The following is a 26,920-nucleotide window of genomic DNA, read 5'->3' on the forward strand; positions in this document are numbered from 1 at the left end:
GGGGCTGGTTTGCTTGCTCCCCTGCTCTCCCAGCATCAGCAGGCTGGACATCGGGGTCACCCAGGTGCTTCTGGCCACCGCCCAGAAGGGACAGTGGCACACTGTGTCTCACGGTGGCACTGCTCTCAGACTGGTCCCTGTCATGGGGACATGCCACTCCCTGGGCACAACCGGTCCCCCCACGGCTGCAGCAACAGCCCAGTGACTCATCTGCACTGCAGCCCCATCACCCATCAGCCGCTGGGAATAAGGTGGAGGCTTCCCTGAGCATGGAGGCAGCCCCCTCCACTCCAGCCGGGCTCTCGCTCCCTTCCTGGGACGTCTGGGGTCCCACATGACCCGGTTTGACCCCAGGAGATGCTCCTGCACCAAGCAGCGACTCGCACCCAGGGCTGGCGCGGCTGTCACCCACCCGAGGCCACTGTCCTCCGAGCAGGAGCCGAAGGAAGGAGCCCAGCTCCCTCCTGTGGCCACCGGAGCCGGGTCCGCCGGACGGCGCCGCTCGGAAGGGCCGGCGAGGGAGCGCCCGCAGCCCCCTCCCCTCAGCCGCTCTGAAATCCCGCAGTTGCAGGGGTGCCAGGGGGGATCCTGGTGCTGTGTCCATCTCCAGGACTGACCAAGCACTGGGTGATGCTACGGCAGTGTCCACGGTGAGGGGAAACACCAACCACCTCCCACAGCTGGGCAATGCCCGGAACCAGAGCTGGCACCAGAGCTCTGCAGGACTCCGCGGCTGCTTTTGGACCTGACCCCGCCGGAACCACAGAGGACAGCTGTTCCCCACACCACCTTCCTTCACATCCCCCCATCCCTGCACCACTGCCATCATCTGGCACCTGCCTTCCCCCTGCTTTGTCCCCAGACATGTCACCAGAGCCCACACTAGTGCTGAGCTCTGAGGCTGACCGTGAGCCTGTCAGAGAGCCCCAAGACCCGGAGCCATTTTGCCTCCAGCACTGGAAGGGAGGCAGAGCGTGGCTTTTGGCTGCAACAACCCCTGTCCCTCCAAGACCTGTGTTTTTCTGTCCAGCCATGCACCCATGCAGCTGATTGCATTTTGGAGGACATCACCAGTACCTGGTGGACCTTTGAAGCAGGGTGGCAGAACAGGACCGGGCAGATGAGTGAGGGGGAGTGCTCCACATTTTTGTTTGGGGCGTACAAATGATACAGCATCCTCATGTGCTCTTCTTGCCCACCAGGACCCCCTCTCCAGACCCAGGTGTCCTCCCCAGCCCTCTCCTTGCCCCCCACAACCACTGAGCAGGGGACAAGTTTCTGGTGATCCAACAGCAGGGACCCAGGAAGAGCATGGAGGGGCTTCTTTGCCCCAGGGAGGATTTTTGGGGATGCTGAGGAGGAAGGAGTCTCATGAGTGTGCCAGGCTATTCTGTCTGCTCCCATCCCTGCATCTCTTTAGTGCGGGAGGTTGCTCTTTAATTCCCTCCTTCCTCCCTAAGCGCCTTAGGGAGCAGAGAGGAGAGATGCTGGTGCTTTTTATAGCAGCCATAATCCCTGCTGCTCACACTGCCTGCACCTCCCGGCCCGAGGCACAGGGCTGAGCCTCCAAAACGAGGGCTGCTGCCCAAAAACTGCCTCAAAACCCTTTGGCCCCCAGCATTGCTCCTCTCCCAGTACACAGACCCCAGCTGGGTCTGGACTCATGACCCCTTTTCAGAAGGGGTGGGACAGCCACAGGTGCTGCACTCTGACAAGGAGGGACAGGCAGACAGACATACAGAGACACAGGGATGAGCACCAGAACAACTGTCTGGCCTCCCTGCTCTCCTCCAAGACTTGTGGAACAGGAACCAACCCCACAGCACAGCCACAAGGAAGCCCTCAGGCACAAGAGGAGATTGGGGGTTTCTTTCCTTTCTATCTCCCCCAACTTTACGAAAGGGAAGCTGAGGCAGGGAGGGAGCAGGGTTAACCCTAACCCTGGCCCTTCAGCCCAGGAGCAGAGTCCTTCACAGGGCAGCTGATGAGCTTTCAAGTAGATGAAGCCTTTCCTTGGATGTAACCCCCAGGATGTGAGCTTCAGCATTTTGTCAGGATCATTTTGGTGTTGGTGTGCCTGGTTTCCCTCACCCAGCCTGTGCCTGTGAAGCCAAGGATGTCATTTGAGCCATCCAGGCTTCATCCCTGGGCATGGAGGGACAGAGGGAAAGGGATGCAGAGCGGGGCAATGGAAGGTTTGGTGTGGGGCAGGAGCAGGTTCTGGGAGAGGCGTATTTCACCTCCTGTTGCTGTCCTGGTGGTCAGTGCTGTCCTTCCACCCAGCCCCAGTCCCTGTCACCAGCCCAGGACCACAGCCACCAAGGGAGGGCACGAGCACTGCAGCTGCTTTGTTCCCATTGCCGTTTCTCTCTCCAGCAGCTCCGCTTTTACTTCTCTCCAGCCAAAAGTCCCCCTGACTTTGTACCCTGCCAGGAGGAACCCAACACAGCTCTTGACCTTTTACTGTTTCTGTTCTACTGCCCATGCTTGGGCAGATGAAATTTTCTCTGCCCACCCACCCCAGATCAGAGGGTCAGGATCAGGAAAGGGCAGCCTGGCAAATCCTGTCTAAAACCACTTTGCCCTGCTGGAGGTCTGGCCCCTGTCTCCCACAGCTTCTTTGCAATACATTTGCTGTAATTTTCCCTTTAAACACTCCACAGAGGAAAAAAAAAAAACAACCTGGGGAGGGGGGCAGTGGTTCTTCTAGGTCAGGCTGAGTTAAGACAGGGAAAGAAGATTAATTTCTCGGCAGAGCAATTCAGATTTTTCTGCTGCTCCCTGCTGGGGACCGAGGCAGAGCTGCTGGTGGCAGGAGCATACTGTTCTCCTGGGCACACACGTGTTTTGGTTGTCACCCCTGGGGTGGCACTGAGCAGGATGTCCCCAGATCCAAGTCCTATGTGGGAGGTGTAGGGGGATTCTCGCCCAGCAATGGGTGATGGAAGTGGGAAGAAGGTGGCATATCAGGGATGCTGATGGGCCAGGGGGTGCCCAGCACCCAGCGAGGAGGAAGGGGACAGCTGTGCCACCACTCCCTCCCCCAGCCCCTGAGCTGGGCTGGAACAGGCAGGGAATGAATCCTGAGCCTGTCCATGTCACGCAGCCATGCCCACACACCCACGAGGCCCTGAGCAGTCACACTTGTTTTTCACTCCCAAGGAGTGCTGGGAAGCTCTAAAGCCAGCGGATTATTCTCCAAAGCAAAGGCCTGGCCTGCTGCCAGCCCCTGGCAGGGAACAACAGCCTGAGGAGGCATTTCCCAAAGGCTCAGCTCGTTCCTGGTTCACGCTCTGACTTTGTACCCCCGTTCAGCAGCCTCACAGTCACTCAGCTGCAGACACCAAGAATCTCAGGAGGGGCTTCCCAAAGGTGGAGAGGAGGCAGGAGGTTACCAGCAGACCCACTTGGTGTCTGAGCTTCCCTGGGCACAGCATCCCCTGTCCAGTGTGGCTTCTCCAGGGTGTTGTAGAGGTTCAGCAGAAGACAGGCATGGAGGGGGGGATGTCTCTTGTTCTCCTCTTTGCACAAAACCTGTAGGAGGTTCTTTGGAGACCTCTGAACCTGGGGCAGTGGGAAGGAAAAGCTGGAAGCCAGCAGGAAACTCAGGACAAGAATCCTACACTGGGCTGATTTAACCCAGTACTGGGGGTTCCTGGGGCCTGTGGGGAGCAGGCTAGATGAGGGGTGCTGGCTGGAGGAGAGCTGGCTGATGGGGCCAGCCTGGGTACCATGCCCCAAAGGAGTGGACTGAGTTCAATTGTCCTAAATTGGAGGCAGCTTTGGCATCATGGAGCTCTTCCTGGGGATCTGGGGATCATCACTTTGCTGCAACCAGCACCAACACTTGCCATGCCCACATCAGAACATCCCCACTGCCAAAACAGGGCAGGCTGAGAGCAGAGGTTGGGGGCTACACTTAGCCTTTCCTGTCCCATTTGTTGGCCTCTCTTGCCCCACACTGCCTGCAATGGGTCAGGCAGTGGAAAACCAGAGCTCTGCTCACAGCGCTGCTCCCCAGAAAGGGTTACAGATAACCAGGTCAATCTCCAGGTAAGAGCAGGGTGGGGGGCACTGTGATCCAGCCCCACAGGCTGTGCTTGCACCCACACCCAGGGTCACCCCACAGTGATGCTCCCCATGCCAGCGAGCCCATGGGGCTCACAGGGCCACCAGACCAAAGGCCACAGAGTTCAGCCACCTCCCTTCCGACCATGGGGACCATGCTCTTTTTCCCCTGAGAAAAGGATATTTTCATGCTTCCTCCCCACAGGAACTAACAGAAATCGCTTAAATGGCTGCATTGCTCTGGGGACAGGCCCTTTCAGAGCTGAGCCACATGCAGGCAAGGGAAAGCCCAGGGGACATTTTAATAACAAGCAAGGAGAGCTATTGAAGTGTTTTACTGCCTCGTTAAGGCACTCTAATCTCTGTGTATATCTGGAAAAAAAAAATTGGCTGGCTGGTGTTTTTATTGTAACAGAGGTGGGTGTTTTCTGGCACGGCTGGGATCCTGCCTGCTTTATCTGCTTGTTTTCTTACCTGATACCAGCAGTGAACAGCCCAAGAGCAGCTCAAGGGCAGCAGCAGGCAGGGTCAGGGCCAGGCAGACCAGGAGGAAGGCTGTGGATCCGTGCTGTGGGCTGTTTCCCACCCATAGGTGCTCTGCACCCCATTGCTGCACCCACCTTTCAGCCAGACACAGGTCCCTGGGTGTTTCCCCAGGGGAGGTTTGGGACATTGGCTCTGCACGTGCCTGGGCAAAGCCCAAAGGTGGGTGATCCCTCATCCAGGCAGCCCAGAGACAGGGCAGGGAGACAACCATGAGGTCCCATCCACCCCTCCAGCTCCTAGAGCTGGGATTTGGGGGATACACAGATTTTGTGACTATGGGCACCTTGGGCTGATGTGAGCCAGGCTGAATAGTCCATGCCCAGGTAAGCCCCAGCAAAAGTTCTGCAGCAATACAGGGTCTTCCAACTGCTGAGGTCTAGGTTTGTAAGAGTAGGCTGGGCATTTTATGTCTAAGTTTTTCTTCATTATTCTATTTTTTACCTCAGTCCAGCAGAAACTGGGGAAATGCTGCCGAGTCCTGCTGGTGTCAAGGCTGTGAGCCGGCAGGGATGCTGAGGCTGGGATGGCAGGGCTGGATAAGCTGATTGCATTTGCTTTGGAAAAGCTGATGTTTGCATGAGAAGTGGCTCTAGTGGTTTTAAAGGGATCCACCCAGGAGCAAATCCCAAAAGTCTGATATCAGAGCTGTGCTGCTCCCACCCCGGCTGGGCTGGAGAAGTCTCTGCTCTACACCCAGATGCACACTGCACCTCCTGGGTGGAGGAAGCCATGGGAGCCAGAGCTGCTGCTGCTGCAGAACACAGGAAGCAAAGACTCCAGCACAGCTCACAGGGCTGGCAAACACCTAAAGTGATCTTCCTTGGAAATATGGGGCAGGAAGGGTGAAGGTGCTGTTTATAGTCCAGCCGAGATCAATACAGTCATCCTTGCTCCCAGCAGATGTGCCCCGCTACCCAGCTGCTTCAGGAAAAGTGACTTTTATCATTGATGTTAGAAGGGACAGATGCCCAGACACTTGGACTGTGCCTGCTTCAGGGCTGGGGCTAAACCTGCCCTTCTGCAGGGCTGCCAGAGGCTCCAGGGCATTCTATCCCAGAGCCTCTCTCCTTTCCCTAGAAACACCGGTGAGCTCAGCAAAGCACAAACAGCGTGGCCTGGGAGAAACACAAACATTTATTAAGCCAGCTATTTTTTGTTGAGAATTATTTTAACAGTGCCAAAGGACTTACCCTGTCTCCCCCAGGGACCCTCAGCTGATTCATTGCATGCAGGGTTAGCAGGAAAGCAGGGGACAGCCAGCCTTGGGGACACAGTGGCTCAGTGTCAGCAGGGAGCCACAAGCTACTCACAGGCAATGGCAAGCCAAGCACAGCTGCTCCAGGGCAAGCAGATGGATGCTTGTTGCATAGGACAACCCACTCCCAGTTTGCTGGGATTCACCCAAGTCCTCAACAGGTACCATCTCAGAGAATTTTGGGTATTGTCCTGCTCTCCACATCCATCCAGGGAGGTTCTGAGGATCTGCAGGGGAAGAGAGGGTGCTCGGGGCTCTCAAAACAGAGGGTAATTTCCACTGAAGGTGCTGCTTCAGAGACACCAAGCTGAACCTGTTGTGCACCCAACCACCTTTCGAACCACAGCCAGCTCACATCTCTCATCTGGAAAGTCACAGCCAGTCACCTCCCTCTCTCTTAGCTTCCCAGTGACATCCCAAAACAATGTCCTCACTCCCACCATCCCAGCACGGACAGATCCAAGCTGTGACCCATGCAGCCAAGGGAACAACAGCACGATGGTGACAGCAAAGCCGTCACAGCACTTGGCTGGGGACAGATGTACCCATGGGTTCTGAAGTCAGGACACTCCAGGCTTATCCACAAATGTGGAAGAGCTTGGCTCCTTGAATCAGGATGCTCAGGTCCTTTCCTGCATCATCTGGTGAAGGCAGAAGGTCCTGCCAAGCTCTCACACAGCTCCAGCTGCAAGCCATGCTCTACAAGCCAGCGAGGGGCATGCTGGGAGGCACAGTGGGGACAGCAAAAGGCACAGGCAGAAGCCAAGGTTAAAAAGACAGAGATGTCTCCAGGGCAGAGTCACTGCAAATCCACCCCGACAGAGCAGCCTCATGTTTCTGGTTGCTGGCAGAAGGCAGAGACCTGGCACCATTCAGCACACAGAGAGAGAAACCCAGCCTTCCCCACCATCACACCGTGTCAGGGGAGAGCAGGAGCCTCTCTGAGTCGGAGCCCTGCAGGCACTGCCAGGCTGCCCGTGTGCTGCCACATCCCGGGATCCTGCAGGACTGCTCCCAAGGTGGAAGACAGTCCAGGAACAAACTGGGAGAACTGGATTTCCATTTCCCACCCAGTGCTTTGTCGTTCTTATCACATCGGGAAGTCTGCACCATCATCCTTCCTCCGCAGGGCACGGGCAGAGGCTCCCCAGCCCCACCTCAGATTGGCTTCACAGAGGCATCTAAACCAGGCAGGGCTTCACCTGCAGGGAAGGGTTTTTTAGCATCTGCCATGTGCTGGGGCCAAACCCCAGGTCTGCTCTGCCCTGGATGGACACTGGCCTTGAAGACAATGATGGAAATGAGCAGATCCAACAGGGATACCCTGCTGATGGTCCTGCCCCACACTGAGCATGCTGGTGCCACCAAGCTGTAGCTGCATGGCAGCATCTCCTGTCCTCTCAGGGTAGTCATTTTGGGGGAAGGGTCCCCAGTTTTTGCATACACAAAGCTGAGGATTAGAGGGAGAGATCCCAGGAACACCACTGTCCCAGGTTTCCCCACCACCACTACCACCACCAAGGACAACAGAGGGGCATCCATCCACCTGCAAGCAACACCCTAGAGCAAAGGATTAAATCTACCAGGACCCGCTTCACCCCTTCTCTCCCAGAAATGTGCCACAGGGCAGGCACTCAGTCCCTTATGGCTGCATCACCAAATGCTGTTGAGGCCATCAGAGGAACACTGCAGCCCACCAAGCCAGCCTGGCCCCCCTTTCCAGCCACCCCAGCTCTCCCAAGCACAGACAAATGAAGCAAAGTGGGCAGCTGGGAGAGCTGGACTGGGAAGGTAAAGCCACGGGCTATAAGAATGTCACATCATCCTGTGACTGGAGCCAGCGCCAGTGGGCATCGTACTCCAGGTGCAGTTTGCTGTTGAGTTTGCAGTTCTCAAGGTCAGCCTCAGCTTTCCAAGCCTTCCCATCTGGATTTCCCTTCCCCAGCCTCTCCCTGGCCCCTGGTGGTGATTTGGTGTCTCTGTCTGGTTCCAGAGAGGGGGACTGCTGGCCCAAATACCCATTGGCCACCTGAGGCTCCTTAGCAAACCGCTGATCCTGGGGCAGCCCAGGTGGAGAGAGGTCCACGTGGGGCCACTCGTGCTCCTCTGCGTCCTTCTCTTGCATTGCAAGACCCCTCTCGAGGTCGATCCTGACCCAATCCTGCTCTGCCCTGGCCACGGCTCTGCCCGATGTGGATGCAGCGGCACTTTCAGCAGCGTTGTGGGAGTACTCATCCATGTCATCAGCCAAGGTGTCCAGGTAGCTGCCGACGGAGATGCTGTCCAGCCTGTCGTTGGGGTCCTGCAGGCTGTCCCAGCTGCCCCGCCGCGAGGCCTCCTGGCTCTCCACCAGGCTGTACTGGCTGCTGGCCAGGCTGCTGCAGCGGCTGGTCAGGGTGCTCCGCTCCTCCAGCAGCCACTTGACCGCCTCGATGCCCTCGTTCACCACCACCAGCTGCTGCAGGATCTTCACGTCCACCGCTCGCAGGTAAGCCTGGGGGGGAGACAGAGAGCACAGGGGGGGTTGAGGCGACCCAGGGGCCCCATGTCCCAGCCCAGCCCAACAGAGGTGTCACTGTGGTGGCCACAGGGCTCCTAAGCTGCTTGATGAAGAGCATGGTATGGGAGAACACCCCGCAGGGAACCATCCCAAGGGGCCCTGTCCAAGACCTGGGGACACGGCCATCGGCAACCAACAACTTATGGTTCCCACCAGCCACCAACCCCCTCAGGGAAATAAATCCAGGGCACTTGTGTTGCTGTCTTCTATGGGAACAAGGAGTAAGCAAGGAACTGGAGGTATTGGATGCAGATCTGATCCCAGAGCATCCTCCAAGACCTGGGAGGCTGCTGGCAGGGCAAGAGGATCAGGCATTGCTCAGTGTAAGTGTCTGGCTGGACCACCAGCACTTCCCCAAGCTGGTCCCTTCATGCCTTTACTTCTCACCTTCTAGGATCTGAACCAAGCCTGGTGATAATGTCACATGGCAGGACCTGGAGACCCAAATCACTCCCAAAATGGGAGGACAAGGAGGACAGGCATTGCTGATCACACCACTCGCCTCACCGACTCCTGCCCCTCCGAGCCTGGGGAAGCTCTTTGCAAACCTCAGTTGCTGCAGAAACATCTGTTTTCCTAATGGAAAGCCCCGTGTGCCAAGACATTCCTGTCTGTATGATACTGGCCGCCAAAAGCCACTGGATTTCCCCTACACAGGACGCAAATATTTTGCCAGGAAAGGAAATAAGGCCACGATGGGGGGAAAGGGAGAAAACCCACTGCAGGGCACGTACAGACAGCCTGCGGGCTGCAGATGCCCGTGGACTCCTTCACAAACACATCCTGTGCCCAGCATCAGCAAGATGTGGCAGAAATCCACACGCTCCCCAGGGATCATTTTTAAGCACAGCAGCCGATCCTCAGCATCCGGTACCCTGGGAGTCACTTGCCCGCCCACGAGTGACCCCACAGTCTCCTGAGATCCCTGTCTCCGGTCCCACAGCCAAGCACAGCCATAGAAGCATCCGAGGAAGAAGCCTGGGAAAACTCCAGCCAGGATTTCAGCACGTGACACCCCTCACTCCAGACGACAGAAAAAAAAAAGGTCAAAGATTTGTAAAGACCCAACACCAGCCCTCCCACCCCCTCCTCATGCTCCTCAAGCTGGATTTAAATAAAAAATAGCAGGGATGTGCCCGGATTGGGGCAGGAGCCAGCTTCCAAGTACAGAAATTTCCTTTCTAGGCAAGTTATTTAAAAAACTGCCTACAATGGACTTTTCTGCACGCACTGCTAAAGCATCTGGCCTTGGCAGGGAGACGACGAAGGAGGAGGAGAGCTGGAAACCCCTGGGGGGGGTTCCCCATTTTTCTCTGCCTCGTGCAGAACTGCAGCTGTCAGAGATGCCCGGGGAGCCAACCCAAAAGCAGAGGGTGGGATAACACTCCCTGCTTTCCATACTGCTTGCTGGAAGGAGTTAGCCATCAATTTGCTGCTAGTTCACGCCAGCCTGACCTCCCCATTGCACTCCAAGAAATCCCCTCTCCAGCAAGTCATGGTTATTGTGGGAGGAGATCCAGCACAGGCTGCTCTCTGTACTCCTCCAGATGCACTGAAGTTCACTGCACGACCTCGCACCAAGGACAGCTGTACAGGGGACTGTCACACTCCTCCTCACGCTCTCCATGGGCAGACACAGCCCTGCTCCCCTCCCCAGCACACAAGAAACCTCAGGCGCCTTCTCCTTTCAAGATATCTAGCCCTAGGGATAAACCTTCCTCCTCAGATCAGGAGGCGAGAGTGGGAATTTGCTAAATTCTCCTCCCACCGCCCACTCCCAGGCCAGCTTATGCTCTGAGCATTGGGTTTGCTGGTTTCCTGCTGCTGGGGGGGGGAATTCTGGTCCCTGTTTATGGGGATGGGGCAATGAGGGGAGCCCTGTACTGGGTTTTGGCACCTGGGTTCTAATCCCAAGCTGCTGACCTGGGTGTGAAGTGTCCCCACTTCCTCACTGGCCAGCAAGAAGAGCCAGGGCAGGGCAAGGAAATGCCTTTCTGAGCCAAGGTGAATAATGCCCGGCCCAAGCCAGGCCTTGCTGCCATAGGCTGAGGCTGCTTGCACCTGGGCAGGGCAAACACCGCACTGCCCCAGAGACCTTTCTCCTCCGGTCAGGGTGCAGCCTGGAAGCCGGTGCGGAGGGAGGATGAAAGCAGAGGGAGGATGAAAGCTCTTGCACCGATGGGAATATTGAATCAGCCAAAGCGGAGGGCTCGGTCTGGGTGGTGCTCCAGCCCCCCCGGGGGCACGCAGGGATGCGGGCATATCGAGCCCGTTTCCCTATGGAAACAACGCTCATTCCCACCCGCTCGGCATGTTCATGCGTGGGAGAGTCCCTTCCCCCAGCTGCACTTGAACCCATTGCCCAACCTCGCCACGTTTCCCGGAGGCGCAGGCATCGCCGGTCTTTGCTCCCTCCACGAAAGAGGGTGGCGAGAAAGCTGCCATCGGCACTCCCACGGTTCCCGGGAAAGGCTGCCACCGCAGCACAACCCTTTACGAGCCACCCGAGAAGCCCCGCAGGAACCGAACCCCCGGAAAGCTCCCAGCGATGCCTGTGCCTTGTCACGCTGGGGGGCACACCCGGGGGAGACGAGATCCACCACCATGCCCTTGGCGAAGGTCCCTGCCCTAAATTGTGATCCCGGACACCGCGATCCCCGACGGAGCCGGAGTCTGGGGGTGCGAAGGGGGCAGGACGGAGGTGGCCGAGGGGGACCCCGGGGGGCGGGTGCTGCGTGGGCCGGGGGCAGAGAGCGGCCGGGGAAGGGGTATGAGCTGGGGGCTGTTAACGCGTACACGGAGGAGCAAGGGGGGGTTCCCCAAAATGCAGGCATTGCGCGGGCACTATTCGGGACTGTCGCCGGGGGTGGCAAGCGGCTGCCCGAGGTGGCCGCGGTGACGGCGGGTTGGGACGGTCAGTTACCGGGGGGGGGGGGGGGGGGGGCCCGGCAGCGCCCCCGGTACCGCGGCACTCACCAGCTCGAGGCGGAGCGTCCGGAGCCGTTCGGCGAGCGGCAGGTGGGCACCGCGGGCCGGTGCGGGTGTCGCGGGCGGCGCGGGCGGCGCGGGGGCGGCGTCGGCCCGCAGCCCCCGCAGCAGCACGGCGGGCGGGCGCCGTCCCACCTTGCCCGCCAGGTCCCGCAGGTCCGCGGGCAGCGCCTCCCCGCCGCCCTCCATGCGGGTGGGGCAGCGGCGGCCGCGCTGTCACCGCGGCCCGCGCTCCGCCCCGCCCCCGCCCCCGCCGCGGCCCCGCCCCCGGCCCCGCCCCCGCCGCCACCTGCCCGCGCACCAGCGAGGTCCGCCGGGGCGCGCGGAGCGGCGCGGGGCGGGGCCGGGGGCGGGGCCGGCGCCGGCCGCGCCCCCGCGGTGTCGCTGCGGCGCCGGAAGCGGCGCGGAGGGTGCTCGGGGCGGCGGCGGCGGCACCGCCGAGCCGGGACCGGCCCTGCCCTGCCCGGTCCAGCGCAGCCCCGCCTCAGCCTCCCCGTGAGTAGCGCGGCCGGCACGCGCCTTCCGGCCCTCCCCGGATCCCCGCGGTCCCGAAGCGCTCGGGTCCCCCTCTCCCCGCCGCCGCTCATTGCCGCCCTCAGACACCCGGCTCTCCCTCCCCGCCCGGAGCGCCTGAGTGCCCTTCGCCTCCTCCGCCCCCCGAGTGCCTCTGGGCCCCTCAGCGCTCCTCTCTCCGCCCTGCCTGGCCTTGCTGGGGCGCGCTGTGCTCCAGACAGGTCCCTGGCCCTGCCGGGGCTCCGCATCCCGGCCAGGCCCAGCGGTTTGCTCCTCGCAGGGCGCCCCGGCCTCCCGCTGGCACAGCTCCTCTGCCCAGGGGTGCTGGAAGCTCCAGTAGAACGCTGGCCCGGTGCTGCTCCCCGTGTCCGGCTGGCTGCACCCGGATAGCGGGGATGGGGCTGTTGGTGGTGAGGGTGTCTCTCCACCAGGGACCCTGCTGGCACATGCGGCCAGTGAGGCCCATTCCATAACAACTGATGGTCCAGGATCTATCGTCTGCTTGTGACTTTGGGCTGCTTTTCTTTCCCAGAGCGTGGGAGTGGGCCCATGGCACTGCAGCAGCCTCGCTGAAGGTTTGGCCTGGAGCAGAGGCAGTCACTGGCCGATGAGTTCGGGGGCTTCCCCTCACCCTGCAGCAAAGCCTCGCCTCCTGCATTGCTCCCAGCAGGAGTTCTGGAAGGCAGGGAGACTCCAAAGGGCTTTTGCTCATAGCACATCAGTGCCCTCCACGGCCACTGATTGTGCCAGGCTCTGTCTTTGCTGGGGAGAGGGTTTGAAGGCACCTCCCTCACCCTGCACCCATCTCCACAGGGAGCCCCAATGGAAGTGAGAGGCGAGCAGCACACATCCTGACCCCCGCCCCACACGGCTGCCCCGTGCCAGCCCCGGGACTATGGACGAGTGGAAGCCCAACCCCCCTGTGAAGGCCCACAAGAAGCGGAGCTGGTACCTCGCCTGGAAGTACAAGCTGATGAACCAGCGTGCGCTGCGGAAGCTGTGCCAGGTGAGTCACCCGCGGCCCTGCAGTAGATTAGGAAGGATAATCTACAGGATTTACAAGTTTATGGAGCAGCTGCATGGGTGGAAGTGCGTCTGCTGGCAGTCTGGGTGACCTGACATGCTGAGGAAGCATAACTTGTTCCCCAAGAAGCTGCCTCCAAGTGCCTGTGTGTGGAAGGGTCTGCCATGTGTAGCAGCTCCTTTCAGCTGCCAGCAGACCTGTGGAGACCTGGCTGTGGGAGGAGATACAATTATCCATGTGGCACTGGGAAGCTTTCAGCTAGAAACCTGGCTCTGGACCCATGCTGATTGCTTCAGGGCTCAGCCTTTAGCTGTTTGATTTGCAAACCAAGCCTGGTGTAGGGCATAACAGGTGGACAGAGAAAATAGGGCCTGGTAATAGGATCTCATGCCCCAGAGGCAGCTGGCGTCTGGGAAAGCCTCAGGCTTAGTTGCTTGTGCTCTAAAACAGCTAATCCTTGGTGGAGACGGCGTCCTGGGAGGAGTCTGGGGCTGTAAGGACAGGAAGGTTTGGCCCCATGGCAGCAAAACACAGAAAAGAGGCCTTTCTTGAGAGGAGCTCATGAGATCTGGCAGTTGGTTGCTGTGGGAGGGAGCAGGGGAGGGTTTTGCATGTACCTGGAGGGACAAAGGCTTGTGAGGGCTCCCTGGGCAAGAGGACTGTTCAGTTCTGTATCTGATAGTGTGTTGAAGGCTTGGGAATGGGTCTGGTCGTTCAGGCAGGCATTGCTTACCATGCTGGGGCAACGAGCTAGAGCCTGCACATATCTCTGTACTTTGTGGCACTGCTTAAAACACAGATGAAAATTTGGCTTAAAATAGGTAGACCAGAGCTGCAGGTATGGAATAGCTAGGTCTACAGCAGCCAAGCATTCATTAGTTACCTTTGGCCAAGCAGCTCTGCTAGACCTGGCTGCTGGTCTTGCTTAATTCTTATTCCTTATTCTCTCTGGTCACCAGGGCTGTTCCCTCATGCTGGTCAGGGCAGAAGGTCTGGGCAGGTTGGTGAGGTGGCCTTGCTGCCTCTCCATGAGCCCACGGCTCTGTTTGTGCTTAATTAAAAGCTTTCTGTGCACAAGTCCCAAAAGGTGCTCATAGTCCTGAGTCAACAGCAAATTAACAAGCCAAAATGTCATAGTGACATTTATACCATTTTGTTGTCTTATTACTGGTTTTCCATTTTCCTCAGTTACTCCTTGGACCTGCTTGGCAGGGATAGCAGCAACACGGAGCTTTGAGGACAGATAAGGCAGGAATCCTTTTAGTGCCTCTCAGCAAGAGCAGGCCAGTGTGTGATCCCAGCCCCATTAATGACCTCAGAGAATCAAGAGTCTGTTCCACAGCCCCTGGACCCTCCCAAGCCCTCTGTGTCAGCATCCACAGGGGTTGCAATTGAAGTTTGCTGCAGACAGTAAGGCTGCAGGATGGTCTCTGCAGCCTGTGGTACAGTGTAGCTTCCTGAAATCAGACCTCAGCTTCTTCCCTTTGTTTGATTCAGCTGCACAGCATCTCCTCTCCTCTGAACACCCTGAGTGCATCCTCTGGTTCCAGAGGGATGGATGAGAGAGTGATGCTGCAGCAGAGGCAGAAGTTAAGGTTACCCTGGGAGCTGTAACTCTGAATTACCAAACTCTTTGCCTGCAGGGACCCTCAACCTTGATGCAATAATTTAGCAGGAATCTGCTCACAGATCTGGAAGCAGAGATACATTGGAAGTGGGCTAATTCTCCCATATCAAGGAGTCAGTGCTCTCCAGCTGATGAATGCATTTCATCATGAAACTCAATCACCTGTATTTCTTTCTCTTTGCTTTCCTCAGAAAAAAAAAAAAATCAGGGGAAATGTCAAATGCTTGTTATCCCATGCAGGATCTCCTTGGGGTGCCCTGCAGCCCATGCCAAGGCGGGCTGGTTGTGGGGTTGTTATTTACACATTTCTAACACAAATCATCCTGCATTGCAGACAGGTGCTGTCCTCTTCCTGCTTGTGACAGTAATTGTGAACATCAAGCTGATCTTGGACACCAGAAGAGCTGCTTATGAGGAGGAGGAGGAGTCTGCACAGGACTATGGTGAGGGAAAGCATCCTGTTGCTTTGAAAGCAAGGAAACTGGAGGGTTTCTTTAATGCAATGCTAATTTGTGACCAGCTACATCATGAAAAACAAGTCTGTGCATGTGGGTTAACAAAAATTAATAGAAAATGCTGCTGCCTTCCTGGTCTGTCTCCTGAAGGCTGTAGCACATTTGGGTGCAGAGATCTCTGTGGGATCAGAGCCATTGTCATTTGGTATTTCCCCATACCTACTATCCCTGTAAATTCCAACCCATGACTCCTTGGGCTGGGGTGCCTGCTGGGCACACACTTCTGGATGGGTTAGCACAGAGCAGGGACAAGCTAGAGGTGCCTTGACTGGTTGAAACTGGGAATTTCTCTGCCGTAGATGACGAGATGCTGAATGTGGAGGTCCCCAGGCACCCTGTCAACAACAAGAAGGTCCTGGATGTCGAGGTGTACTCCAGCCGGTCGAAGGTCTATGTGGCTGTGGATGGGACAACGGTGAGTGACAGGTGCTGGCTGTCCTGTGAGCAGAGGGTGGACAGAGCTGAACGGGTGAAGCCACAAACAACAGTGGTGAGAGCACTTCAAGTGACTGGCAAGAAATTTTGCTTCTAGGACTTCTACTCTGGCACCCATCACTGCCGTGAGCAAAGCCAAAGAGATTTGCCTCTCGTTTGGGGGCTCTGCTGCACAGAATGGGCAGGGAATAAGAAGTGGTCTTGGCATATGATTCTCATCATTTATCCACTTGCAGGTCCTGGAAGATGAGGCTCGGGAGCAGGGAAGAGGGATCCATGTCATCGTCTTAAACCAGGCCACGGTAAAACATCCCTGTGTCTCTAAACTGGGCAGTTTGTCCTTGCTCTTGAACTGTTGGGTGCCTGAGGCCAGGGGCAGCCAGGAGGGAAGTTCCTGAATGCTTTTTGTGTGCAGTTTGCAGAGCATGGCACGGTCATCCAGAGAGTCCCTGCACGGTTTCCTTGTGCGGCCTGCTGTCCTTGGGGAGCGGGCAGGGGAGGAGTTGTGAGGCTGGGTGATGCTTCCCATGGACCTCCTGCAGGAAAACCTGAGGGCTGAGCTTGCCTGGGGGCTAACTCTGGGGACTAATTCCCTGGCATACCGGAAAAGCCACTCCCTGTGTTGCTCAGGGAGTGTGGCTTCCAGGGCAGATTTCCATAATTCTGTGTGTCCATACCATGTAGTATTTAAGATCCATCTGATGTATGAATACCGACAGGGTCATGTGATGGCCAAGAGGGTCTTTGACACCTATTCCCCCCACGAAGATGAAGCCATGGTACTTTTCCTCAACATGGTTGCCCGGGGCCGGATCCTAATCTTCACCATTAAGGTATGTGTGACCCTAATAGAAAAAAAAAAAGTCGTCTTGAGTCAGGAATCTCTGAAGCTCATCTGGGCAGTAGCCTCCTAAATGTCTTCAGGCATTTCCAGGACTAAATGTCACATCTCCATGGAGCTGTGACTCCCTGTCTGGATCACCTCCCTTGTCCTCTTGCTCTCCCTTCTTGCTGCAGGTGCTGCTGGGCCCAGCAAAGCAGGAGAGCAAAAAGCAGATGTGTCAGAGCCCACAGCAATAGACAAGGGGTTAGGTGGAGAATGGATGTGAGGAAATAGAAGGATTTGGTGGGATCCTTCTGGCTCCCAGTTCCAGGCTCTACAGGGACCCTGTGGACTGTGCTAGGTCTGGGCTGCTGTGTAAGCAGCTCTGTGCTGCTTCAAGCTTTTTGTGTTTAGCTGTGTGAAATGTTGCTTAACACATGGTCCTGCTTGTTTCCTTGGTCCCAAGGAAACAGGAGTTAATTTTTTCTCTCCTGCCTGTGGGTCATTATGAAGCCACTGACAGCTTTAGTGGCACAGAGACCCTGAAGGTTTTGGGCTCAACTGGTTCAAGGGTAGGAGTGGGCCCTGTACCCCTTTGGTATTGATGGGAGACTTTTCCCTGTCAGGAGCCAGACCTCAGCTGCAGGGTTGTGCTTTGTTCCAGGACGAAGGCTCCTTTCACCTCAAGGAGACAGCCAAGAATGTCCTGAAAAGCCTGGGGAGCCAAGTTGCACCTTTCCTGAGCTGGAGAGACATGTGGACATTTGTGGGGAAGAAGGGGGGTGAGTCTTGCACAGGCTTTGTGGCTCCTTTCTTTGGGAGAAGCCAGTTGAAGAGAAACCCAGCCCATCCCCAACAGGCTCTATGAGCAGGAAGCGAGTCCCAGAGAGTGGCAGCTCCATTCCTGGGGGTGAGGAGGCTATACCTGGGGGTATGGAGGCAGAACATGTTCCTTCAGCAGTTTGCCAGAGGCCAATGGGAAAAGGTGCCAAGCTGTCCCCCAGGCTGACAGCCCCTGGTCATGCCTTGACACAGTGGGGCTGGGCCTTTCCAGGCAGTCCTGACCCTGTGTTCCTGCTCCAGGAGAAGTGTATGGGGAGAAGCACGCCAAGTCACCTGCCCTCTCAACATGGGGTGACCCTGTTCTGCTGAAGACAGAAGTTCACTTGACATCTGTGGAAGGTAAGAAGTACAGTCTGCTCTGTGTTGTCAGTGGAAGATGTCTCCCTGCTGCCTGGTGTTAAGTCAAAGCCATTTAAGGCTTTTTGAGATGATGATGGTAACTTTAAAAATGGGCTTACCTCCCTTTTTTCCTAGTTCCGTGGCAATTCCAGGCATGGTTGTTGAGAAAGGTGAGGATGGAGAAGAGGCAACATGGCCAGTTGTAACCTCTCCAAAGTAGACCTGGTCTGGTCTGTTTTCTGACTGTTGGCCTTGAACAACCTGCTGCTGCTCAGAGAGGCCAGAGATGGGGCTGGGCTCTGAGTGGCTGCTGGGGTTGTATCTGGCATCCCAAGTGTTGCTTGTTCTCTGCCAAGGACTGGCTTGCTGGCTGAGCCCAGGGAGAGCCATGTGTGTGGTTTCCCAGCCTGGAGCACCCAAGGGAGAGGGTCTGTGAGGGTGACAGGTCTGTTTTTCCTCCTTGATGCCTCCAGATGCTGAGTGCCACTGGCCCGACACGGAGCTGAACCGGCGCCGCAAGAGGTTCTGCAGCAAAGTGGAAGGTTACGGCAGCGTCTGCAGCTGCAAGGACCCCACACCCATCGAGTTCAACCCTGACCCTGTGAGTGCAGGGCCAGAGTGTTCAGGAAGGCTCCAGGAGGGAGGGCTGGGCTGGACCAGGTGTGTTTTGCAGCTGATGCAGAGCGCTGTCCTTAAGCACTAGCTGAGTGATGCAAACTGCCCCTGGGCAAGCCCTTAGCCCCAGCAAAGGTGGGGTGAATACCTGGGGGCAGGTCATGCTGGGGCAGGGAAATTCCTTTGCTCTGAGTTGCCAGGAATAGTTACCCTATTCTAGGGATATCAGTGTAAGCAGCAGAGCCTGAATATCTGCAGACAGAGCAGCTGTTGTGACTTTTGGGCTGTCCTTGGCATGGTGCTGAAGGGTTCAGACACAGGTCTCTGAGGGAATACAAACTGGGTTTTTGGAGATGGGTCAGAGGTGAGGTGAAGAAGGGAAGCTGGTAGGGTTTTCAGTTGTGCTGAGGGCATCCTGGTTGGTTGGTGTGGCCCTGAGGCAAGAGGGAGCTCTTGGTATGCATGCTCTGCTGTGTTAACAGTGGGTTCCTATCCCTTGGATCCTGCTCTCAATGGCATAGAATCATTTTGGTTTGCATGGCCTCTCCCACCCCTACTCACACACATTGTTCTCTTCCAGCTCAAAGACAATAAAGTCTTTGATGTGCCAGTAGCTGTCATTGCAGGGAACCGCCCCAACTACCTGTACAGGTAAGCACTCCCAGAGGGCATGGCTCCTCTGCTCTGTGCCACAAGACCAGGCATGGCCCAGGCCCTTCCCTTTGTCCTGCTGGCAGCATCCAGCCTCCTCCTGGGATTGTGTGAGCACCCCTTGGGGGAGGGGAAGGGAAGGCATAGGTAGGTCCTGTTCCCTAATGGTGCACACTTTCCCCCATCCCAAGGGATCCACACCCCTGTGCTGAAGGGCCTGTGCCCACTGGGGCTGTGCTGTGCTCAGGCCCCTCCATCTCTCCACAGGATGCTGCGTTCCTTGCTGTCAGCTCAGGGTGTCAATCCACAGATGATCACAGTCTTCATCGATGGCTACTACGAGGTGAGAGCATTGCCAGGGATCCCTGTGGCCAACTCCATGCTCCCCGAGCCCAGTGCTGGCCCAGTCCTTGGAGGGTGGCAAGTTGAGGGCTTCATCACCTTCTTCCTGTTGTGTGTCACGCCACTCCTCACCTGCTCCTACACAAAGTCAGCCAAAGTTAGCCAAGCCATGGGTGTGGATAAAGCTGCCTTGACCTTTCCCAAAGCCCAGGACTGACATCCCCATGTCAGGAGGGTGTTGGTGTGCAGGAATGGCACGTGGTGGTCATGCTGGGCTCTCCCTGTCCCCTTTTCTCACTTGATGAGCATTGCCAGCCCCTTGAGCAGGCTCTGGGTGTAACACCACCTGTCCAGCTGCTTCACATGGAGAGGAACAAACCAGTCCAGCCATGCTTGTCCATCTCCATCCTTGGTAAGAGGTGAAGAGACACAAAACTGTTTTCCCAAGGCTCAAAGCTTGGGCTTCATGAAAGCTGGGGCCAGGTGGAGGAGAACTTTATAGGCAAAGACCTTCCTCTCACTCAACCTTGTATAGCCCTGGAGAGTCACACTGAAAGCCATGTCTCTCTGGCAGTGGAATGTAGGGGCAGGCACTCTGGGGCAGGCATGTGGGATCTTAGTACATCTCAGGAGCTTGCTAGGCCTCATCTCTGCAGCATCCAGTGAGGTACTGCCTGGTTGCCCTGGGATGGAGACAGTTGTTCCCTTGCAGGTCTCTCCCACCACTGCCACATTGTGGGGCTAGGGGAGCTGGCTTGTTTATGCAGGCTCTTGCTGCACCACATCAGAGCAGTTAAAGATAGCAGCATCCATTGCCATGGCAACTGGAGCAGCATCCCTTAGCTACGAGGGGGCAGCGTGGATGCTCGAGCTGCCATGGTGGATACCTGAGAAAGGGGGAAGCATTGGTACAATGGGAGCTCCTTCTCTCTTTTGTGGCCAGGAGGTGGGATGCACAGTAAGGGGATGGAGAAGGCCTTGGTGGCTCCTTCTTGGGGCAGAGATTCCTCAGCCCAAATTTGGATTACTTCTGATCACTGTCCTTGGTCAGAAAGGTCCTTTTCTTGGCAACTGTGAGAGAAAGTTGAGTTGATTGTGGTCTTGCCATTAAGCAGCTATTAGGAGGTCCTGGCTATACCTGTTTGCTTTCTGCACTGTCTGTGGGGGGCTGGAATCAGGACCTCCCAGATATTCTTGGATACAACTTTGGGTCTGCAAAAAGGGCTAACAAAATCATGGTGATACTGAAGGGCTGAAGGGCCACAAGAGTTTGGCAAGTTCTGTGCTGCAGGGTCTATATTGAGCCTCACTAGTCTCCAAGAAGACAGCCACATGCAGGGGATATTCCTGTTGTCCTGGGGAGCTGACACTGGCAGGGGAGGGGAGAATGACCCACACATTTGATGAGCTTTGTACTTTTCCGTTGTAGGAGCCAATGGATGTTGTGGAGCTGTTTGGCCTCTCAGGAATACAGCACACTCCCATCAGCATTAAAAACGCCAGAGTTTCCCAGGTGAGAGAGCTTTTAAATCCTGGGACAGTTATTTCCAGGGACCTGGAATAGCTTTTGAGGGAGGCAGGCTCAGCCCCAGATCTGTGGCAGGTTGATGCTAACACAGTCAATGATTGTCTTGTCTTGTAGCACTACAAAGCCAGTCTGACGGCAACCTTCAACCTGTTCCCGGTGAGTGAGACTGCTACAGCACAGCCTTCCCCTGGTATTTGTGATCCCTGTCCCACAGGAGCTGGGATCAGTCCTCCAGGGCAAAGGGCCACACAGACACAGCACACTGCTCGTGTCTCTGCTCTGTCCTGTTCATCTCCATCCTTCTGATGTTCTCCTTGCCCTACAGGATGCTAAATTTGCAGTGGTTCTGGAGGAAGATCTTGACATTTCTGTTGACTTCTTCAGGTAAAGTTGGGGGTTCCTGTGTGGGATCATTTCCTGGAAGCTCTCTGGATGCTCAGGAGAGGCCAGATCCCTGCCAGCTGTAGCTCACTTACCTGAGGCTGAGCAGACTCCAGGCAAAAGCCATAACTGAGCTCTGCTTTTAGAGTCTGAGACCACTGTCCTGCCAATCAGTGCAGGGTGACTTCAGGGTTGGGGATCTCTCCCTCATTGGCTTTTTGGGGATACTGATCCATTCACATGGTTGGAGCTGCCCCATAGCCAGAGGACAGGGACAGTGTCTAATGAGGCTCCTGTTTCTTCTTAAGGAGAAGAGACTGATGGGCAGGATACAATGCTGTCCTTTTCCCATGGTGAGATGCAGCTTAGCTTGTTTGGGTGCTCCTCCCCTGGTCTCCCACCAGCATCAGCTATCTCAGGCCGAAAATTGGGATAAGCAGTTCCAGCAGTTGGGGGTGGCTCATCTCTTGGTGGAGGGTTTCCCTTTTTTTGCATGGCAGAAGGGTGTTTGACTAGGGTCAACTCTTTCCTCAGTTTCCTGAGCCAGTCAATACACCTTCTGGAGGAGGATGAGAGCCTCTACTGCATCTCTGCTTGGAATGACCAGGTGGGTGAGGGAAGGATGGTGCAGCAGGGCCACCTCTGCCCTGTGTTGTTTCCATGTCAGACTGGGGTCCAGGTTCCATCTTTAAAGCAGGGTGTGTGTCCCCACTGTCATCCTAAGTGGGTCTGTCTCCCCAGCCCTGGACTCTTCAGAAGTGCCCCTGAAAATCCCACTCCTGTCCCTGTCATGTGCTTCCCAGTGGCTGTTCCCTTCTTCCCACAATGAGGAACTCAATGGAGCACGATGCCTCCCTTTTTTTGTGGGGGATGGGTGCATTCAGGGTGCTGAACACTCCCCATAATGTTGCAGGGCTATGAGCACACAGCTGAGGACCCATCGCTCCTGTACCGTGTGGAAACCATGCCAGGCCTGGGATGGGTGCTCCGGAAGAGCCTGTACAAGGATGAGCTGGAGCCAAAGTGGCCAACCCCTGAGAAGGTGAGTACCTTGAAATGACCCTTTCTTCTACACCCCCATCTGTGCCCATCAGCAGTCCCTGATCTTCACCTAGTCCCTGGGTGTACAGCTCCTGGAGGGGCTATCCCTGTGCTTATACTGGGAAGGATGCCCAAGCAGAACGGATTTAGGACAGGCAGTGACTTGAGGAGGCACATAACCATCCACAGAACTGGGGTCAAAGGGGCTGGATCGGGTGTGGGCACCCAGAAAGGTCCCTGGATGGCCACACTACCAAAGCCTGTCCCCAGAGTTGAGTGTGAGTAGCAGTTTCCCCTCCCCAGCTCTGGGACTGGGACATGTGGATGCGGATGCCTGAGCAGCGGAAGGGCCGGGAGTGCATCATCCCAGACATCTCGCGCTCCTACCACTTCGGCATCGTGGGGCTCAACATGAACGGCTACTTCCACGTGAGTGACCTCCCGCAGCCCCCAGGCCCTGTCCTGGTGCTGAGCTCTGACTCAGACACCTCCACAACTAGTGGGGATGCTTGCAGTCATCTCCAGGTATTGCTGACCATGATCAAACCTGGTTTTCCTTCCCTACCCTCTCTCTTTCTCCCAGGAAGCCTATTTCAAGAAGCACAAGTTCAACACAGTTCCAAATGTCCAGCTTAAAAATGTAGAGAGGTGAGTACTGGTCACAATGAGACCTTGATGAAACAGTTGCTTGGTCTGACCCTTGTCTCCTTGTGTTGGAGTCATCTCCCATCTGGAATGGCCATAATCAGCACACTGGCCTCTGCTGGGGAGTCCTGGCAGTGGTTTTTGCAAGATTGGGTTTGGCTACCCTGTGCTCCAGGTGGCCATGTTCAAGGGCCGTGGTTGTGCTGCCACATCTCAAGAATGCGTGGCAGTCCCTGCTCTCCATTTATTGGTTCCAGATGCGTTACACTGAGACAGTCTTAAATTTGGATCAAACTATCTGACTCTGCCCTGATATCCATGTTCTCTCCTCCTCCAACAGCTTGAGGAAGGATAACTATGAGACTGAAATTCATCGGCTCCTGGGGTGAGTGCCTGCTGGAAGGCAGGGAATCCACAAGACACACTGGGCGAACCAGCCAGAACAGAAGGAAGGGTGGAGATGGCCCTGGTGGCCCCAGCCACATCTTGAATGTCTGAAGTGGGAACAGGGAGAAGGTGGGGTCCCCTCTCACTCCTTGTTCCATTTCCACAGTGAGGCTGAGGTCTTGGACCACAGCAAGAATCCCTGTGAGGACTCCTTCGTGCCCGACACTGAGGGCAGGGTCTACGTCATGTTCATCAGGATGGAGCAGGAAGCAGATTTCACCACCTGGACTCAACTTGCCAAGGTGAGGGCCCTGACATGGCCTATCCTCAGCCCTGCACTGGTCTCTGTGTCGCTGGGAAACACCTGGCTGTTGTTCTTGGGTTTTCCCTTGGCATTGACACAGCTCACCAAATGGGTTCTTGCTGTCCCTGGGTGATGTTGAAGCTCTTGGTGTAGCTGGAGGGATTCAGCCCTGTGGCACCCCAGTCTTGGGGTACATCCCTCTCTGCTGTGTCTCAGTGAGGGCAGGCGTTGTGGTTCTTCCCATGCCAGGGGGACACCTGGCCCTGGTGTCCATCCCCAGGCTCTGATGCCTTTTCCTCCCTCCTCACCATCCTAGTGCCTCCACATCTGGGACCTGGATGTCCGTGGGAACCACAAGGGGCTGTGGCGGCTCTTCCGCAAGAAGAACCACTTCCTTGTGGTGGGGGTCCCTGCCTCCCCCTACTCGTGAGTATCAGGGACACGAAGGGCTCAGTAATGCCCCATCCTTATGGCACTGTCCCCTGCCTGGCACACACCATCATCCACTTCTCTCCCAGCCCAATCCTCAGGGGATACCACCTTCACTCCTTAATCAGTGTGGTGGGAGGGGGGACGGGATACATTCCCAGGGTTGGAAGATGTCCCAGCGGGAAGGAGATCATGCCAGGCAGTGCTGTTGGACATTGGGGTCCTGAGGGGACCCATCAGCTATGCGTGCTCCCATCCAGCCCCCTCACCTGCAGGTCCAAGAAGCCCTCGTCGGTGACACCAATCTACATGGAGCCCCCTGCCAAGGAGGAGGGGGCGGTGGCAGTGCCAGCGGCTGCAGCAGCAGAGCAGACGTGAGGCTGGCAGCTGGAAGCAAAGGGGACCAGGGGAGCACAGAGACCCCCACGGTGCAGAGACAGAGTTGGCAGCAGCTCTCGGAGGCTGGTGACTGGATACAGACTCCTGTTTTGGGCTGCAAAAGCAGATGTTGGGCTCCCTCCAGCCCCCTGTTGTGGTCTCCCTTTCCCTTGCACAGGACAGGGTCCTTCCCTGTAGATATGCCACCCCAATCCCAGGAACTTGGTTTTTTTTAACACAGACACTCTACTAACGCTGCTCCTTTTGCCCCCTGGCTGGGCAAGGCTGGAGGAAGGAGATGCTCAACTGGAGCCTAGAGGGGGCCTCAAAAAACACCTCTGCTCTCCCTTTTGGCCCTGAAGTTCTGAGAAGGCAGCGTGGTGCTAGTGCTGCAGCCTGCCAGCTGGGTGTTATTTATTAACTCTTGCCTGCTGGCTTTGTGCCCCATGGTGAACGCAGTGCTGGAGAGGGGATGTTCCAGATATTCCTGTTACCTGCACGATGGATGCGCCTTGAAGACTGTGTGCTGGGTCGGACATCTTCCTGCACACTGGCTTTGCTGCGTGGGCTGCAGGCACTGGTGCAGCCCAGCTCACAGAAAAGGGAATGCTGGAGAGGAGCTGGACTTGCTGCGGACACGGAGTGGACACCCCGCACCCAGCACAAGGGCGGTCAGTTCTGGAAGCTGGAGGTGATTGTAGGTGGAAGTGAACCAGACCATGTGCTCTGGCTCAGACTGTCCTCACCCACCTCCTCTGTGGGGAGCAGCCCTGCCCCTGGGTCGTGGGACAGGGGGTGAAAGTGCCTTGCAGAGCGAGAAGGGAGCAGCCAGCAGGCATCATCCCCTGGCTGCAGGGGCCGGGTGGGCCAGGGTCATCTGGAGCAAGAGATGCTGCACTCTGGTCCTTGCCTGTGGTACTGTACCCTGCCTCTCCATCCTCCCTGCCCTGGTAGCCCCTGCTTTTGCTGAAGGCAGAGGGAGTTTCTTCTCCTGAATTCCCACCCTTACTGCAGTAAGTTGCTGGCAGGGAAGCTATGAGCTGGTCTGGGATGGGCAGCCTGGCCCTCCCGCTGTGGTACACCCCTCGTGCAGAGGGACAGGGAGGGGATTCAGTGCCTTAGGAAGGATCCCAGGGCCCCCTCCCATCCCCAGCCATTTGGTACTAATGTCCCTGCATCCCGGGGGGGCAGTCCTGGTCCCCTTGCTCAGTACAGCTCCTCCTCTCATCCGTGCAGCAAGAGATCCATTCTCTGCCCATCCCCTGGCCTCTGGCAGGGATGCAGTGCTCTGGCTTGCCTTTGGGAGAAGGAGTTGCTGCTCAGCCCATTCCCTGAGGTAACAGGGGCTCTTCCCCTTCATTTTCACACTGTGAACTGAGCGTCGGGGTCTACACTACACTAACTTATTTATTTATTGCTCCTGGGAAGGGATGGATGGTGCTCCAGGAAGCAGCATGGAGAGCTGGCAGCCCCCAGCCTGCACAGGTGCAGTCATGGGATATTTGTCCCCCTGGCTCCACCCTCTCTTCCCTGCTTTTCTCCCTTGCCTAGAATAGGAATGAAAACTTGTGAACCAGGAAACTGCTCTTGGCCAGGATGATCCCAGTGTGGATGCAGCACAGCTCTAGCATGACTGCAGGGACGGGAACAAGAGCATGCAGAGTGGCACCCTTGAGGCTGCAGTACTGGTCTGGGGCTCAGCCCTGCCCTCTCCAGTGCTGCCTTTCCGTGGGACTCTGCTCTGGCAGCCAGTGGGCAGGTGGCCCCTGTGCTAGCCCTCAGGGTAAGGCAGGTCTTTTATGAGGATGGAAAAGGGACTTCACTTCTTTGTGAGGAAAAGTAGCTTGCTCCCCATGCCCTGCTTTGGAACAACTTCCAAATGGCTCTCCACTGCCCTTCCCTGGCACCTCTGTTCCCAAGGCTCAGTTTCTCTTCCCCTTGAAACTAAATGCATCCTCTTGCCCTTCTCAGATAGGGCTCAGGCTTGGCTTCTTTCCAGCTCCTCTTGGGGCTGGGGAAGGTGGTCCTAGGGATAGGGATGGCTAAACATGAGTTCCCCTCTCCTCCCCTGCCCAACAGGGCTCTGTGGCTCCCTGCTCTCAGTGACAGCAGGACTCAGCTGGTGGGCTTTAGGCTCCCCCTTCTCCACACACCATGCCAGGCCCACAGGGTGCTGTTCTCCATCCTTCCCTGTGCCCCCAGCAAGGCTCAGGAGGGGCAGCCATGGCAGGGCTGGGTGTGTGGCATCACCAGGGTTTGACGCTTTCTGAATTGAATTATTTTTTCAAGAGTAAACATTGCAAAGCTGTTGAGCCTCGTGTGTTTCATAGCTGGCCCTGTGCAGGGTACAGGGCTGGGGTCCCTGGCTCTGGGGTCCTGCCTGGAAAGGACAGAGCCCTGTCTTGCTCTGCCCAGGCCTGCACAGGCCTGGCTGTGGGCTAACGGTGGCCCCAGGCCTGTTCCACCAGAGGTCCTCTGTGTGGTGCCATGCAGTGCGAGCAGGGCTGGCAGAGGTTTACGAGCTGTTTCCTCCTCAAGCTTTATCACTTTTATCTTGATGGAAACTCTGACAAACTGCCTGTTGACTTGTCCCCATCTTCCTCCTGGCATCTCCAGCTGCTGAGAACTACAGTGGTAGTGGGAGAATGTCAGCCACCAGCATGGACCAGCTGCATCCTGCACC

General features: G+C 56.7%; 2 protein-coding genes across 3 annotated transcripts; one reads left to right on the top strand and one right to left on the bottom strand.

The window, feature by feature from the left end:
* Window positions 1-5,729: 5,729 nt before the first annotated feature.
* On the bottom strand, window positions 5,730-11,638 carry LURAP1 (leucine rich adaptor protein 1). The gene is made up of 2 exons (XM_053950234.1): window positions 11,406-11,638; window positions 5,730-8,363 (listed from the first exon to the last, which is right to left on the bottom strand). Exons 1-2 carry the CDS (start codon window positions 11,604-11,606, stop codon window positions 7,674-7,676), a joined length of 891 nt encoding a protein of 296 aa, XP_053806209.1. The 5' UTR covers window positions 11,607-11,638; the 3' UTR covers window positions 5,730-7,673.
* Window positions 10,361-26,549, top strand: POMGNT1 (protein O-linked mannose N-acetylglucosaminyltransferase 1 (beta 1,2-)). Of its 2 annotated transcripts, none has more exons than XM_053950233.1 (22): window positions 10,361-11,108; window positions 12,744-12,936; window positions 14,916-15,024; window positions 15,396-15,511; window positions 15,768-15,833; window positions 16,251-16,364; window positions 17,019-17,136; window positions 17,438-17,536; window positions 18,010-18,137; window positions 18,732-18,802; window positions 19,070-19,145; window positions 20,574-20,657; window positions 20,787-20,828; window positions 20,998-21,056; window positions 21,588-21,660; window positions 21,967-22,095; window positions 22,398-22,523; window positions 22,678-22,742; window positions 23,080-23,124; window positions 23,293-23,428; window positions 23,747-23,856; window positions 24,135-26,549. In XM_053950233.1, exons 2-22 carry the CDS (start codon window positions 12,826-12,828, stop codon window positions 24,235-24,237), a joined length of 1,980 nt encoding a protein of 659 aa, XP_053806208.1. In that variant the 5' UTR covers window positions 10,361-11,108; window positions 12,744-12,825; the 3' UTR covers window positions 24,238-26,549. The 2 variants fall into 2 exon arrangements, with proteins under 2 accessions (XP_053806208.1, XP_053806207.1); XM_053950232.1 differs by lacking the exon at window positions 10,361-11,108 and adding an exon at window positions 11,798-11,912.
* The last annotated feature ends 371 nt before the right edge of the window (window positions 26,550-26,920 follow it).

Source organism: Vidua chalybeata, chromosome 9 (genome assembly GCF_026979565.1).
Source record: "Vidua chalybeata isolate OUT-0048 chromosome 9, bVidCha1 merged haplotype, whole genome shotgun sequence".
Classification (NCBI taxonomy): Eukaryota; Metazoa; Chordata; class Aves; order Passeriformes; family Viduidae; genus Vidua; species Vidua chalybeata.

Coding starts and splice junctions, on each gene's coding strand:
- LURAP1 (XM_053950234.1), bottom strand. CDS start 11,606: ATGGAGGGCGGCGGGGAGGCGCTGCCCGCGGACCTGCGGGACCTGGCG. Junction 8,364..11,405: donor GGACGCTCCGCCTCGAGCTG/GTGAGTGCCGCG, acceptor TCTCCCCCCCAG/GCTTACCTGCGAGCGGTGGA.
- POMGNT1 (XM_053950233.1), top strand. CDS start 12,826: ATGGACGAGTGGAAGCCCAACCCCCCTGTGAAGGCCCACAAGAAGCGG. Junction 12,937..14,915: donor CGCTGCGGAAGCTGTGCCAG/GTGAGTCACCCG, acceptor CCTGCATTGCAG/ACAGGTGCTGTCCTCTTCCT. Junction 19,146..20,573: donor TCATCGATGGCTACTACGAG/GTGAGAGCATTG, acceptor TTTCCGTTGTAG/GAGCCAATGGATGTTGTGGA.